The 17,536-nt window shown below is 41.0% G+C and overlaps 1 protein-coding gene across 4 annotated transcripts in view; it reads right to left on the reverse strand.

The window, feature by feature from the left end:
• ap3b1a (adaptor related protein complex 3 subunit beta 1a) overlaps positions 1 to 17,536 on the reverse strand; it is a 131,486-nt gene that overhangs the window by 84,406 nt on the left and 29,544 nt on the right. For all 4 annotated transcript variants that reach the window (XM_042058536.1, XM_042058537.1, XM_042058539.1 and 1 more), the window contains 4 exons: positions 14,554 to 14,706; positions 6,572 to 6,669; positions 6,332 to 6,386; positions 6,171 to 6,242 (listed from right to left, as the gene is read on the reverse strand). In XM_042058536.1, the coding sequence (XP_041914470.1) occupies positions 6,171 to 6,242; positions 6,332 to 6,386; positions 6,572 to 6,669; positions 14,554 to 14,706 (378 nt within the window). The remainder of the gene's footprint in view (positions 1 to 6,170; positions 6,243 to 6,331; positions 6,387 to 6,571; positions 6,670 to 14,553; positions 14,707 to 17,536) is intronic.

The following is a 17,536-nucleotide window of genomic DNA, read 5'->3' on the forward strand; positions in this document are numbered from 1 at the left end:
ATATAAAGTCCAAGGCACAACCGCGAACAACAACTTGATGACATGAGCCCCTTTTCCTCCAAATAGTGATTTGTAGTGAATATGCAGTTAATAGCAGTTATTTCAGTAGTAATCGTGTAAATTATTATTATTATAGTGTTTTGTATAATTTTATATTTATCATCGTATATTTTGTACCGCGCGTGTGTGAAAGCGGTTAACGTTAACATTAGCAACATGGTGCAGTGCTTCGTACCCGACTGCCATCACCACTCAGTCTGTCGGTCTGATGTATGGACCGGTGTATGGTCTGCTTTTGGACCACCATCATATTCAGTTTATTAACTTGCCATGAAGTATTACACAATGTTAATTAAATTCATGAAGAAGTATGATTGTGTTAGATTTTAGTGGTTTTCTGTATGTCATTCTTTTGGTTCTTTGTTTAATACTGCAGAAACTGCGAGGACAGGATGTTTATTGTAAGCAGACAGAATGATGTCACCTTACAATAGCAAATGGTGTACCTAACTAATTGTTCCCCCACAAGACGTCTTAATTCAATAAGGCTATATCACTGTCTGTTTCCCCCCTCCAATTTGACCCCAGACGTGAATGTATATTCTGGTATTATAATTAGCCAGGAGTTTCCCAGATCTTTGCTTCAGTTTCTTACCTTGGCTTCACCTTGCAACACTGTGCTGTGCTGTGCGTACAACAGGGTTACCAGAACTCTGTTGTTACATCCAGAATAAAGAACTATTCTTTCGCAAGCCAGCCTCAAGTTTTACCTGCTCTTAACTACACTGGAATCTACTCGGTCAACTGTGTCTCCATTTGGAATTAAGGAGACAATTTTAATAGCATTCTTCAGTTGGTGTTGTCCACCCAGTTGTACGTGAAATAAGGAAAAAACAAGATTCATCCTGAAGAGGACAACAGCCTGTTTCAACGGTGAGTCGTTTTTAATTATTCATGCTACAAAAAAGAACAGAAATTTGCTGTTTTGGGATTATAGTTTGACTAGAGTGTACCAGTGGGTTGAGCAAGAAGAAGTTTTGCCTGCAGCTGTCTAGAAGCCAACAGTCCTGCATGTTTTGTGTGTATACAACTATTTTGACGTCGTAGGCCTGTTTAAGCATTTTGAGCTTTGCATTGTTTTTTTTTCATTTTGTGGATGTTTTGAGATAGATTTTTATCTCTTGGCTGATTTAGTAGTGGTGACTGACTAAATTAGAGGCTAACTGTAGCTTAAGGCTAAGTTAGAGTTTGTAGCTACTGTTTTATGTGCTTGTTAGTATTTCCCGCTGCGCTGTAAGACAGTGTTTCAAGTCTTATTCTGTAGTTCTATGGTGCAGGGTGTGAGGCTGTAACAAAGAACGACTGGATTTGGTGTGGTGCATAGCTGAGGCTAGGCAGGCATATTGTTTCGCTGCGAGGCAGGAGAAATTTGATAGTGCACAGTTTTTATGTGCTTGTTAATATTTTGCGCTGGGCTGTAAGACTGCGTACAAGTCTTATCCTGAATGGATTTGGTGTGGCGTCAGCCGAGGCTGGACGGGCATATTGTACGCAGCAAGACAGGAGAAATTTAATAGTGCACGGGCTAACTATAGCGGTCGCTAAGTTAGAGGCTATCATTAGGAATGTTCATTCTATGATAGAGTTTTGTAGTTACTGTTGTATCCACATAGTGTTTTTGGCGGAGTCTTTCATGTGCCGGATAATATTTCTCGCTGGGCTGCAACCTGCGTGCGCTTTACAGCACTAATCAGACAGGAGATTATTGATCAGGGCACAGCGTTTTGAATTGCCTGAGGGAATCAAGCGCAGTTTTCAGACTGGCCAAGAATGCAGCTCAGTTTGAAGTGTGAAATGTCATTTCTGTTATACGCGTCACAAGTTGGGAAACACAATTTGTTTTAATGTTAACATCTCAAGGGTAAGCAGTGATGCTTGAAGTAGGCTACGTAGCCTACCAGTAACATCTTGTTGGATATCTAGCTTTTCATTTTAACATCTAACATAACTAACACAATGTTCAGTAAAAGGAACAGGGCCTGTGCCAGCCAGATCCCTACAACTGAGAAAGGTGGGATGGCACCGCCCCAAGTTAGTGAAGATGAAATAGTTACAACAGTGAGAGATTTTTTGAACGGTCATCTCAGGATGGAGGAGACCGAAAATAGGATTGAAATGAAATATGGCATTGTGAATGATGATGATAATTTGTGGCCTATGGCCGATTTGCAGCGAGCATGGGGGAAAATGCAACGTCTATCCGATAGAAATAAGCTGCCATTGTCTTTAGTCATCTTGAATCAAGCCATGCTTAGGCGCGAGGCTGCCGAGAAGAAGGAGGCGGCAGAAAGGGTTGATGCGCTCAAGAGAGAATTGTCTGAGCTTAAGGCTGAAATATCTGCTTTAGCAGAGAAGGAGAACTCGCTAAAGGCAGAGAAGGCTCAGGATGAAATAAGGACTGCCCAATGTGCGAGATCTGAGCCGATGCCAACTTGTTTAAATGAACAAATTCTGCCTGTTACAAACCACATCCAATCTGTTTGTGATGTTGAAGGCGAGAAAATGATCTTTAACAAGATACAACATGTGACCACTTCTGTTGAGCCTGCTAAAATGTGGATTGGGCAAGCATGTCAGACGCTGCCTAAAATGGATAGCCTGGGTTTTACTGCAGCTGTTTGTGCAGAGGTTGGCAGGGTGCTGGGCACCCAATGGCCGTCCCATGGTTTTCATCACCCACAATCCTTTACAGGAGTTGAGAGAATTAATCATTTTTTGAAGGAAAGTTATGATAAAGGCCACCAGGAAGGGTTTCCTTGGTTTGTGCCATTGCCACCGGTCGTGTGCAGTATGAGTCCTACCAACAACAAAGAGACAGGACTTGGCCCGCTTGAAGTTGTGACTGGAAAACCTATGTCTTCAATTGTTTTGTGTACTGCGATTGTACATTTGGGATCAGATGCTTTGAGTGCATATTGTTCTGAATTGGCTAAAACATTCAAAACAGCAGGCCATCAGTTGACAATGGAGTGTCACAAGCATCTTGACGGGGGACACTCCCTACCTGGCCATTGGGCGATGATTAACAGCCCACTCAGTGTAGTCTTTGAAGCTAATTGGGAAGGGCCATTCCACACGTTGTTAGCAACTGATGCAGTCTCAGACGACCATGGCTAAACCTTGAGTCCTGTCCTAGAAATTACATGATGCTGAACCTTAGGCTATTTGATGAAATTATATGACCCTTTTATAATTTGATAGATTCTTGTTTTCAGTTTAATTTGTATGCTTTTTCCAATTTTCTGTGAGCATTAGTATACTGCCGCTCTTTTTTGTTTGTCATTTCAGAAACTACTGTCCGTGACCACAACCCCCAAACAGCCGTTTGACGACGACACCAGCAGTGATCATAGCGACATGAGAGTGACCCCAGGATGCACAGAGTGGATGACAACCGTGATCCTGACAATGATGGTTTTCATATCAGACGTCCTCCCACTGCCAGACCACAACCAGATGTTGGATGTCAAGATGGGCATGAATGGGACTATATTTGTTTGCGGGAAACATGCATACCCATGTTTGCCCTCAAACAGGGAAGGGAGTTGTTATGCCGCTCCGACCCAACATTTCTTAACGGATACAGAGTTACCTTCTGTTATGGATAAGATTGCCAATGATACTATAGAAGCCCTATCCGCAATTAATGAAGAATTATATGCCATTCACAAAGTAGCCTTACAGAACAAAATGGCTCTGGACATTATACTGGCGGATAAGGGTAGCACATGTGAAATTCCGACACAAGAGTGTTGTTTATTGGGAATCATTCAGATTTTAATGACAACCTTGGTTCCTACTCTGTCCATTTATGCAATTTTCAGGATTTGAATATCAGTTACCTGACTACAAGAACACCACACATAGCCCCAGTTAGAATTAGCTGACTGACATTAAGGTGATAACTGAAAACTCAGTAAGCATATGAGTAGAAAGGATGCAAGTTGCCCCTCTGGCTTGTGGAATGCAAGTGCCGCTGCAATTCGCAGGGTAGTAGGTGAATTTTTTCCTCATTTGTTTTTTTCCCCTCTGCAATTGATAAAATCAGAGGCTGTTTTACAAATAGGTTTTTCGCACCTACCAATGAGTTCAGGAACTTGGCATCCTAATTGTAAAAGACACTACACTATAGAAACATTTTTGGTATTTTTGTAGCTTCTTACATTTGAGATTCTGATTTACTTGACCAATACACTAAAGAAAAGGTTTGATTGATAACAATCTAAGCTTTGTTTGAATTGAACATTTTATAAACAAGTTTTAGACTCTTACTTTTGAGAGATTTTCTTGACCACTACACTATAGGAATGATTTGATTGTTTACGATTTAAGAAACATTTTTTAGCTTTTTTATTGACCACTACACTACAGGAAATGTTTGGTTGTTAACAATCTTAAGTTTTGTTCAAAATTGTTTGATCATTTAGATTTGTTTGTATTTGCCTTTATTGTGATCATATATGTAGTTGATTTATGATCAGACGGGGGATTGTTAGATTTTAGTGGTTTTCTGTATGTCATTCTTTTGGTTCTTTGTTTAATACTGCAGAAACTGCGAGGACAGGATGTTTATTGTAAGCAGACAGAATGATGTCACCTTCCAATAGCAAATGGTGTACCTAACTAATTGTTCCCCCACAAGACATCTTAATTCAATAAGGCTATATCACTGTCTGTTTCCCCCCTCCAATTTGACCCCAGACGTGAATGTATATTCTGGTATTATAATTAGCCAGGATTTTCCCAGATCTTTGCTTCAGTTTCTTACCTTGGCTTCACCTTGCAACACTGTGCTGTGCTGTGCGTACAACAGGGTTACCAGAACTCTGTTGTTACATCCAGAATAAATAACTATTCTTTCGCAAGCCAGCCTCAAGTTTTACCTGCTCTTAACTACACTGGAATCTACTCGGTCAACTGTGTCTCCATTTGGAATTAAGGAGACAATTTTAATAGCATTCTTCAATTGATATGACTCATACAGTATGACGGCTACAGTAGCCTAGCTAAAGTTAACTAATGTTAGCTAGCATTACCAGCCTCCCTGTAAAACTCACCACAACTTTGTAGGTCTTGTCCCTCATGCTGGCCCTTACAAAACCCACAAGCTGACTCTCGGACACACTACACTCAATAATGTGATTCGATTTAAAGTGGTTTTCACCCCTTTGGACACTCTTGTTCTCGTCCTTGAACAGGGAAATGTTGCCTCGGGGGCATGGATGGCCAAACCGCTAACCTGCAGTGCCTACAGCTATCAGCTAGTTCAAAAGTTTAAGTACTTAATGAAGATATACAGGGGTCTTTCTACCTCGACTAATTCGATGTTGCCATGAATTCAACAGTTCATGTTCATAGAAACAACAAGGTCACTAAAACATAATATATTTCATATTGCAGCATGTAGCCTCATTTGCTGCCTGGCTAGTTTTACAATGAAATGCAATGTCTGAAAGGGTAATGGTTAGCCCAGTGGTTTTCAAAGTGGGGGCCGCAAGGGGGTGCCACGGGGGCCTCAGCAAGTTGGAAGGAAAAATAAAAGCAACAAAAAAAATACATTTGAAAAATGTAAAATATACCTTTTACTATGATGGTTTTTATACAATGCCATTATAATAATGTGAGGCATATCAGAACATTATATTTCCCATGATAATGACTGGGAATAATAATAGAGTGATAGCTCTCATAACAGAAAGCCCCAAATACAATTTTTACACACTGTATGCTCCATAGCGAAGTGCTTGTGGCTAAAATAATTATTAGGAATAGCTTAATGTATTTTTACATTTGCCATAGTATTATTGATGGGTTTAATAACACATCAAGGGGGTCCTTGGCCAGAACCTAGTGGTGTTTGGGGGGCCTTGTCGTGAGACGTTCTGTCTCACGAAAGGAGCACACACACCTGAGAAAGACTCCAGATGTCAGTTTCTTGGTTCTGAATGTAGGCTAACAACTGAAGTAGGCCTAGTCTGGTGCCCTCTTCCTATGTCATGCTTTTGACTTCGAGTTTTGACAATGAGCAGCAGGAACAAATTGAACCCACGTAAACGACAATATAGGCTATAGGCCTGCTATCTGTCAGTCAAGTCAAAGAATCAACGTACCTTCAGTATCTTTATATGTGTGGCATCTGTAGAGCGGACATAGAAACTCTTCATGTAGGGTTCAAACATGCTCTGTGGGTAAAAGGATGCACGCAGGAAACATGACATATCTTCATATTAAAATAGACATTCCTCTGACTTGTAAAGTACTTTTACTTTACCTTCTTCTGGATTGACATAGTGGCAATGTTCTGCAACACAATATACTGAACTTCCCTGATTAAAAAGAAGGGAGACATATTAGAGATGTGTTTTGGCATTAGTACTTGTGTGAACTACAGAAGTGTTAAATGACAAAAACAGGTTTCTTGAAATCAAGAATAAGGTGGTGTTATTCTCATAATCCTGGGTGCAATAGTACATGAGGCTGTGTGAAGGAGATGGCAAGGGATATGGATTACCGGTGGCTCCTCAGCAATCGCACCAGTGACTTGGTAACAATGCTCACTTCATGTTTAGGGGCCAGATGCCAATAGAGCTGGGCAACAGACATCACCACCTTAGAGAAAAGGGGAAAAAAACACAAATAAAATAAAAAGAAGGTAAGATTAAAAAAATACAGGAATAACATGGATAATGCCATAATGTAACATGGATAATGCCATAATGTAACATGGAACATTTCATTGAGCACTTTAAAAATATTCAGATGTGTCTGTATAACAGCATATTCAGAGCCCTTTCCAAGTACCTTTGTTTGTGTTCTGGTAGTCTCAGTATTGCAGAATGCATTAAGTACAAACTGTTCCAAGATTCTACATTACAACTTTGTGTTCAAACAAAACATGTGTTACCACAAAAAAAAAATCCTGATCTCAGTTTACACACTTTTTACACAGATATGCCTTTATAACGCCCAAACATCACACTGGGGATTTAATATGCACACACCTCTTCACACATGTAGTCATCATCCCAAATGTATTCAATATAGCCATGAACACATAGTAAACTGTAATGATGCAAAAGTAGCGCTATAAAATATGATTAAAGAGTCCACCTGTCTCAGAGACAGATGGTTCCGTTTACTGAAATAAGGCTAACATTTTTGTAGTATGATGGCCAAAATCATGAGGTGGAGGAGGACAAGTTGCAAATATCTTTAAATTCACTACATTAACATTTACAGTCATTTTTATATCAGATTTGTTTAACATTTCAAAATAGGGTAACACTTTATTTTAAGGGGTCCTTGTTCCAGTGTATCTACATAATAAAGTACAGTGTAACAACGTATGTGACAATATGTAATACGCTGTAAGACATTACCGGAACACAAAGCCAGACAATTTGCTTCAGGTCTTCAGATACAGGTCTTGTTGAAACCTGTACAATGTTTCGAAGTTTACAATATTTTGGTTTGTCTGTAGGGACCCTCACCACACTACCACAACGCAAAAAATAAAATCTAACCATGTGTTCATCTCATATTAAGATAAAAAAATCTATTTGGGGGGGTTTCCGGTAACGTCATGTGCGAGTAAGACGTGGTTTAGTGAGCTCCTGGATTTTTTATAAATAATTTAAGCAAAATGAATAATACCCTGTTAAATTAAGACACTACAGTGTAAATTATTGCATATGGTTCAAACTAGTTGGCGACAAATTTATAGCTATGCCGAAAACCAAAAAGCCAGTTGAACAAACTCAGCCACCAAGTCCTAGCTCATCGGTTGATGCTGGCGATCACGAGGAGGCTAATCAACATGCTAGCAACGCTGTTCTGGCTGGAATAATGGCATTACAGACGGAGATTTGAAAATCCAAAGCTGAAATTGGGGAGATGATTGACCAGAGATTTAAACAGTTCTCCATGTCCATAAGGAGTGAGCTGACTGCTCTAAAGAACGACACTAATAACGCTATTTCTGCCGTGAAAGAAACAGCCTCCGAACAGGCTACTACTCCAGCTGAACTGGAACGTGGTGCCTCACAACAAGAGGTGCAACAGTTAGTGAAATCAGTGTCACAGCTCAATGAAAAATGCATGGACTTGGAAAGCCGAAGCAGGAGACAGAATCTGCGGATCTTGAACATCAAAGAGGGTGAGGAAAAGGGACAGAGCTCTAGGGATTTTTTGCCAAAATGTTATAAAGCGCTCTTTCACTAGATGATCTCCCAAAGATTGACTGTGCTCACAGATCTAATGCTACCCAGAGAGGTGCACAGAACAACCCGCATTCAGCATCAAACTGCACTACTTCCAGGAATGGGAGGTCATCATGCGTAAGGCTGCACAACTAAAGACCATTACCTACAACCAGCAAAAGGTTCTAATATTGCCCGATCTTTCACCTGAAATTGTAAAACAACGTGCCCGCTTTAACAGAGACAAAGAAGTCCTGCGGGACCGTCAGGACGTTCGATATGGATTTCAATATCCAGCAAAGCTGCGGATTACTTACAACAGCAATGAAAAGCGGTTCACAGACCCGGATAAAGCAATTGCATACGTGGAATGACACTGCGACACTGGTAACATTTCCCCAATGTTTAACGAGGCATGGTTTATAGTTATCATACTGTTTCTTAAGGATTTACTATATGTGGGTTTATGGGATGTGGGGAGGGTGGTTATGGGTTTTAGGGGAAATGGATGGGTAAATAAGGGTTTTGTCTGCTTTTGTGCTGATGTGGGATTATGCAGGTTGGGTGGGAGTGTCTGACTTTTGGTCACCGTGAGTTCTGTACAGGATAACATAAGTCTAGATAATAGGAGAAAGGGGCCTTTACGTCTTGGAGTGTCAAGGGCCTGAACCATCCTGTCAAAGGATAATTCCAGGGCGATATGGACAAAAAATAATATCTCGATATTTTTTGTGATTTTGACGATAACTATAATTAGTCGATATCCTTTAAAAAAAAAAAGGTAAAAGTCTGAGTTACTTTACAGCTTATTATTACAGCTTATTATTTATGAATAGCATCAATACAATAATAACCAATAACCTAACCTGTGACTTTCAAACCAAATCAACCAAATGCATTGTAACTATGACACATTTCCAATTTTGCCCCCTCTTGTGTGTGTGGAACATGGTCTAGCCAGCTACATTAGAGAAGATGACTAGGCCTAACAGTTTCTCAAGAGAAAGTCTACAGCTGAAGTTCCTTTCAAAAACCTTTACCTAGGATTCACTGTAAAACTAAGCAGACCAACAGAGTACATCTCAGTTATTCCCTTCGATGTTTTGTTTAAGAGAAATCATGTAGGCTAGCATTCCAAGTTACAGAATAGAAACTAATGCGTTAGCTTATGGCTAATGTATATGAGAATGATGCTAACGGTTAGCATAATCGATACACGTAGATATTTAGAGCGAACTTTAGTCCATTTACAAAAGGGTTACATGAGAGGAGTTCTTTGTTTACAACTGACTACTAAAATACTCAAAGGCAAATGTTTTCTCTCCATATAATACCATGTAGGAAAAAAGGACTCATCAATGCTACGTGAACAGAAGTAGCTGCACAAAATCCCTTGTAGGCTACGTCTTGATCTCGCTACACAAAATAAACATTAGACCTGTGTGTGACAACGTGGACCCACTAGGGATCATGTGACACTTGCTCTGCTGCAACGGGGCTTCTCTTGCATACACCTCCTGGATTTATTGAATGTATGGGGTTTCAATGCGTGATTTCGAGTGTTTTTCCCCCATAAGTAACTTAAATACTCGATAATGTAAATTTGCACATCGTTAAAACAACAATCACGATATTATCGCAGACGATATATCGCCCACCCCTAATTCCAGTATTTAGCACTTTGAGCCCCTTTTCTGGTTTGTTTTGGATGAACTAGAGTGATGGACACCGAAATTTTGATGTTCCAAAACAAGTAGCGTAGCACCTTATCTGTTACCATTGATGATACTTCCTCAAATGTAGATGTAATGTATTTCCAAATCTAAGCCCATCTTATGCGGAATGTTGCCTAATAGGTCTAAACTAATGGATAAAACAGGCACCTTCAGAATGCGTAAGACACACACCAGCCAAGGCAAGTCTAACCTTCTAATAGCGGACAGAACAACTCTTTTCTTTAATTAATTGTGTAAGCTCTAGACAGCCCTTACCACTTACAAAGTCAAGGGGCAGCATGTCTTTTTCTAACATTCCGCATATCTTTTGGGTAATACCAGCGAATGTCTAATAAGGGGAGAACTGCCACTCTCGGAAAACTTCCGGTTTCTGAACTGGTTGCAGTTCCTCCTGTGGTTCCACATGAGGGCGCTCGTCCACGAGTGCAGAATGCATGGAGGTCTATGGAGCGGTACCCCTCAAAATCCACTTTTCTCGGGTTATCTTTTTTCAAGTAATTTGAATATTGTATTCGAAAGGGGGGGGGGGGGGGGCAAAGAAAATACACTTGGTTTAGTATTATATTTTTTAAAGTCACTTAATTGTTCTAAAAAGCCTTCAACGTGTCAATGAGGTCATTCATTAGCACAATGCTAGTGTGTTATGGGCAACAACGACCCAACCTGTAAGAAATCAAAAGGACATAAGTACTCGTTCATTCAACTTTTGACCTATAACCCATGTTGAAGTTATACAAACTACAATCAAATCTGAGATGTCAACGACAATCAGGTAAAAGAGACAAATTTAGCCGTCTAGCTCCATTGACTCCCATTCATTCTGCACTCATGGCGATCGCCCCCAGTGGAACTCTGGTGGAACTGCAACCAAAATTCGGTACAATGGGACTTAATACGGAGTGGCCAGGCTCTCCGTAGACGGGCTCTGGTAATACTCTCTGAGTGCTGTTTGTCACATTTCCTACCAGCTAGCATAGCCTAGATGACACGGTAGGTTGGCTTTGCCTATCTTTCTCACCCGAAGAGGCTTGCGGGTGTCGCGTTTTCAAGTGATACATCATAGATGATGTGCTAGCCTACTACTATATTTAAGCACTGCATCACACAAGTTGCAACTTACATCTGTCATTCTTTTAGATGAAATGGTCCCACACACTACTTTTCTTTGCACGCTTCATCCGGTCGTCTGCCCAGGCTCAAACCTCGAGTGTTTTAGCCTGTATCGTTGTACTTTTCGCAAACCTTGTGAGCGCGCGAACCCAAACGCTGTGACCTCACGCCAAATGTTTTATTGGTTTATTAAGTACAAACAGGGGAGTTATGGAAAAATTGAGGGATAGTTCACTTCACACAAAAAGATCTTGGAATGAGATGGCTAACTGTAGTAGCGTTTAGTCCACTGTCTATAATAGCCTAAATTAGAGATCACTTTTTTTTTTTTTTCAACCGACAACTTTGATCTGTTAACGTTGATACGGTCAACCATCGGTCAAACGGTCATCGGTTATTTTTTTTTAGGGGGGCTTTTGATCATCGTAGGGTGGCTTCAACACCCCCCCCCCCCCCCCCCCCAAAATAGGCCTAACAACATCTTTTAATTATATGCCTGTCTGGCATCAAAGAGACAAGGAACAGACTAGGATCGGGAGAAATAACTCCAATCAGGGAGAATTTAATTTATGGCTGAAGGTTGATGTCTTGATGAGCAAGTTAGTCAATGCTGGTGACCAAGTTCCCATTACAACAGACTTCTATAAAGAAGCTTGCAATCACATTAGAATATATAAACAAGCTAGAATAGGCAAGCAACCAAATTATGTCTGTTGTACCACAGCAGGCATATGCTATCTAATCTTAAACCGTAAGAACATACCGTTCATCCAGCGTTTCCCCTATGTATTCAGCAGCAGCGCGCCGCTGTTGCTAGAATTTAAGTAAAAGAAACACGCAAATGCACGAAACTGCACGAAAATCTGCCATTTGTTCCTCTCCAGGTTTCCAAAGTTAAAGGCGCAGGGATTTCACAAATGTTTACATTTGTTAGTAGACGTAATTTTGTGCAAAAAACATAGCCTACATTTATTTGAACAAATGACATGGAACACACAATCCTTATGCACTATGCACAACAACGCCACTAAGTTAGCATAAAACCATGAAACTTAAGCAAGCCTCACAGCCTTAAAGTGACAGGCATCTAATCTTTCCTAACGATCCGCTAGCTGTCTGCCCCATAAGCAGGCCGTCAAAAAACGTGTCTCTTTAGGCAGCCTAGGCTCCGAGATCTGAACACAAAAACAATTGCTACCAACAAGGGTTGGCAACCCACCCAAAGGCAAAATAAAGTGTTTCAACCAATAACCGACGAGATGCGCGTTTAGGAGAGTTTTAATTGCACAGGAGGGAGTGGAGGGAGTAGCGAGCTAGCTCTCTGTTTTGTTTGAACATCAACAGAAGTGACGTATCCCTGCTATCGCCGATACAACCTTTAAATGAGCTGTCTAGGGATGCAAAAAGAATTTCAGCCCTGACAATAAAGTTGTATCATATCGTAAGAAGATCCGATATGGCCTTTTCAAGGATGGACAGAGAGGCTCTATGTGGATAGAGGGTGACAATTTTTCGGGACTCCCGCGGGTCACGGTATTCCCGCGGTCCTGCGGTACGGGAGTAAATTTCACTGTTGGTAACGTGATAGGGACAGGACGGGCATAAATGAACGGGAGCGGACGGGAGGGGAACGGAGGAGATTAAATTAAAACATGCGGTGAGTGCACCCAAAGATTGCAAGGCATTTCTAGAAAAGAGAACCATTTACAACTCACAATACGTTTGTTGATTGGCTACTGCTAGCCGCAGAGTAGCCCATCAGAGCCATACAAAGCAGCTGCCCTGTTCACAAGCCAATCAGTCAGCGTCAGCGACTACACCTAAAACTGAAGGTGTTTTCTATTGCCATATCAACGTGAGCTAATCGCTAACATTATATGAGATGCTAGATTTTGTAACGGCAGGAATAAACACACATGGTAACAAAATCAATCTAAACATGTGTAGCTTTACTCAACACATTAACACTATGATACAGTGTAATTGTCAAGTTGTGTGGCTCACTGTGTTCAAAGTCGATCTTAATAACCCTCGTCACCACGACTAGCCTATGTATGTGGTGGTTGTTATGGGAAACTTACTAATAAATGGCAATGCAGCTTAACTGTAGTGAAGTTCGCAATATTGGAAAGAGGAAATAGCGTTTACATTTCCATTTAAATTATAGCCTTTCTAATGCACTTTTGTGCGTTTTAAATCCAAAATAAGATGGAATGTGAGGAGAGTTATTAACTTTAAAGAGGCCTATCTACAATTGAAACTATCTGTAGCCTATGACGCAAATAAGCCTCATGTCCGGTCAATGTCTGCTTTAGCCTGTTGACAGCAGGGTTTTTTTACGATTTAAAATGATACTTTCTAGATTTTAATGGGCCATGTTGAAGAGCTGATGTCTGTTATTGTTCATGAAAATATACACTGATCCATGTCCCTTGCATTTTGCAACTGTGAGGTCAATGGTAGGCGTTTGACAGAAATATCGTTTCATTTTGCGAGTGATATCCACGTTCTGGCGGTGTTCTAAATGTGCACAGAAGGAGTTCCTAAGCTATATAAGGTATAAGCTAGGTCTATTACACAACATAAATTGTCACTATGCTGGCGACCAAAATAAAATCTCCTACGACCCACCCTTTGGGAACCAATGCTTTAGACAACATAGGGAACGAAACGGGAGTGGGACGGGATTCGGAACCCTTTCTCTCGGGATTTTGCAGGACAGGATTTTTTTTGGGGGGGCAGTCACGTGATCGGGATATGACGGGAGTATTTGTGTGGGCTCGGGATGGGACGGGAGTGAAAATTGATTCCCGTGTCACCCTCTAATGTGGGACTGTTTAAAGCTGCAGTTGGCAAGTCTGACAGATTGAGGGGACTCTCATGCCCCTCCCCCACTACCACCCTCTCATCGAGTTTGTGCTCGTCAGTGCGCACCATACTGTGATTGACAGTCAGATCTCACACAGCCCTGCTCTGATTGGACCAGAAGAACTGGGAGCTGTGGATTTTTGCAAAACAAAAAGTAGGCTCTAGGTGGAGGTAGAAGTGAGAGTTTTTTTCTAAAACCGGCTGATTTATGTTGTTCTGTCGGTTTCAGTAAATATGATCAAAAAAATCTTGCCAACTGCAGCTTTAAGTGGATTTAGAATATAACTCCTAATTTGTAGGTATTTAAGGTAGTACTTCAGAAGGGTATTGTAGATTCTTCACAAATGAATTCAGAACTATGTAGTACATCATTAGCTTTACACATATCCATAATTGTGCTAACCCTTGCTCTGCCCAGGCCCCAAAGCCAGGTTTTTTGTGTGTCTTTAGTTCTGCAATGCTGGCAGGCTATCTGAATTCATGCACATGGCATTTTGCCACTCTGTTTAGGTGACTAACACACCCTTGATCCCTTGATTATTGCAGGATATATGTATGAAAAGGTCTTTTATCTGACTCACCGCTGTGTTCCTGCTTTGCAAGAGTGGTTTGGTGCTCCTCAGGAGTAGCCGGTGGTCTGGGTCCATGATGTAAGGTTCAGAATTGGAGTGCGCTTTCCTCTCTTCATCAGAGTCATAAAATGCATGTGCCATGCTCCCCTCGAATATTGCATCCTTACAACACAGCATACCAACACATATTTGTTCATGTATGTATATACACATCAAAAAGGAACAATTTGCTTTTTCCATTAACTCATCGAGTGCCAAAAACGTAATATTACGTTTTTCCTTCCCATGCGTTGAGTGCCAAAAACGTAATATTACGTTTTTAGCTTTTTTTGTTAAATTACGAAACTAGACACTCTAAAACACCTTATATGTGATTTTGGGAACTCTGTGATGAATGGAAATTAAAGATATGACGATCGAAAACTCATGAAAACGCACAATCTGGACATTTTATCATAACTCGGTTGCCGCTTTGGGTCAAATCAGTGACGCATGCACGTCAGGTCAGGTTATGATCATGAGGGATATGGGGCATTTGGGGCAGCCGTGGCCTACTGGTTAGGGCTTCGGGCTTGGAACCGATGGGTTGCCATTTCGAGCCCCGAAATGTGGACGGGGGAAGGGTTTGAGCACTGCTCTCTCATGCCCACATCCACGGCTGAAGTGCCCTTGAGCAAAGCACCTAACCCCTCACTGCTCCCCGAGCATCGCTGTAGCAAGGGTTAGTGTGTGCTTCACCTCACTGTGTGTTCACTGTGCTCTGTGTGTTATTTACTCTATACTCTAATTCACGGATGGGATAAATGCCATTTCCTTGCCCCTGTTGCTCTTGGGTGCTCCTTGTTGGTGCCCCCCCCCCCCCCCCAATTCCAATCCTCCCCCACCTTTCTTATGCAGCCCTTGCCACTTAATCTACTAAACCCCTCTTCTACTGCACTTTTTACCCCCCCCCCCCCCACTTTGCACAAATAGGCTGACACCAGACATAATTTCACTGCATTTCTTACTTCCAGTAACTGTATGCATGTGACAATAAACTTCCTTGTATCCTTGTAATGCAGAGACCAAATTCCTTGTATACGCAAGTATACTTGGCCTATAAATCTGACTTACATGATTTACGGATATGAGGGACATTTTTATCACAAACACTTTGTTGACTGCATGAATGCTGTTATCTCTAGTGAAACTACAGACATCCAGTGGCATTTAATGACATACAATAACTGCATCAAAAAGAACACGGTGGATAGATAAGAGGGCCCAGGGTGTATATGTGTGTGAATGTTTGTGTATGTGTGTCTATACAGTTAAGAAAAAAATATTCATACCCCTGGCAAAAATTGATTCAATGTTGATTTTCTCTTGACCAATATGTTTCTTCTGACTAAAACAGCTCTCAAAATGGTTCTTATAATACCTACCAAGCCTCTCCATGTCTCCACAATGATTCTAGACGGCACCTTTTTAACAGCAATCTGGTTTTTGAGTCAACAACGATTATTTGCCATCCCTCTGGCCTTGTGCTCACTTTTTTGACGGATTGAGGTCTGGACTATGGCTGGGGCACTCTAAAATGTTGGTATAGTTTAGCTGTATGTTTTGGATCATTGTGTGGTTTAATGGTCCAATGCTGCCTATTGGGGCAGGTCTCTCGGCAGACAGCCTGATCTTCTCCTCCAAAATTCTCAATTTGCCCCTTGTTTTAGTGTTACCGTTTACTTTGGGAATATCACCAGATCCCATTGTCTGAAAAACACCTAATACATTTCTATAGCTATTCTCCACATTGTGGATGGTGTTTTGATGGTTGAAATGTTCACTCAAAATGGATCACTTGGTCATCTTGGATGCTGATCACTATTCTCTAAACAATCACAACTCCGCTAAACCTTTATAAGGGCACACCTGGACAAAGAATTTAGCTTTCGCTGAATTTTGTTTGACCCAGGGACATGGCCTGAGATTGGCATGAAAAAAGAACCATTCAATTCCAATGAAACCATGCCCAGTTCAATTGTGGGGGTTAGAAAAGTATTATTTTGGGATGTTTTTCAACCAGGGGGACCTGGTGACCTTCTCAAAGTAAACGGTAACACTAAAGCAAGAGGATACACTGAGATTCTGGAGGAAAAGATCAGGCAAAGAGACCTGCCCCAATAGGCATCATTGGACCATTAAACCATACAATGATCCAAAACATACAGCCAAACAAGTCAAGAAATGGATAACAGAGAACAAGGTCATATTTTAGAGTGGCCCAGCCAGAGTCCAGACCTCAATCCATCAAAAAAGTGAGTACAAGTGCCAGAGTGATGGCAAATAATTGTTCCTGCCTCAAAACCCGGATTGCAGCTAAAAAGGTGCGGCCTACAATCATTGTGGAGACATGGAGCGCAGTGTTTCCCCCAGAGCGGTGCTGTTGATCGTAGGAAGCCCCCCCCCCCCCCCCCAAAAAAAAAAACCTTTGAAAAAATGACTCTAAATGGTGACTTCTGGTGGATTTTGTGAAAGAAATGGACAGATTGAGTTACAAATGATGACATAACCATCAACACAAGCATGATTATTGCAGTACTTTAACAGGATTATTCATGTTTTTCTTTCACCTTTTTCATTTACATTATTAGTATTAGCCACTGTATAACTGTACACTGTAGGCCACTGTACAAACTATTACTATTTCGAATATACAGTGCTGTGCATAAGTTAAGACATTTATATATAATGTATTTATTTACGATACATGATGCATTAAAAAATAATTGATGTCCTATTTTTTTTTTAATTAAGGCATTAAGACAAAAGGCAAAATATGTTTTTTATTCCTCCCTTTAGTCAATTTCAGCATGGGTGTCTTAACTTTTGCACAGCACTGTATAAACTATATAGACTTCTCTTTCATGCCATTACACTGTATTGGTGCTGTGCAAGTCGAATTGAGTGCCTGTCACTTTAATGCCGTGATGGCCCATGACGCTGGCTTGATTCT

The sequence above is a fragment of the Alosa sapidissima genome, chromosome 13, assembly GCF_018492685.1.
Source record: "Alosa sapidissima isolate fAloSap1 chromosome 13, fAloSap1.pri, whole genome shotgun sequence".
NCBI classification, from domain to species: Eukaryota; Metazoa; Chordata; class Actinopteri; order Clupeiformes; family Clupeidae; genus Alosa; species Alosa sapidissima.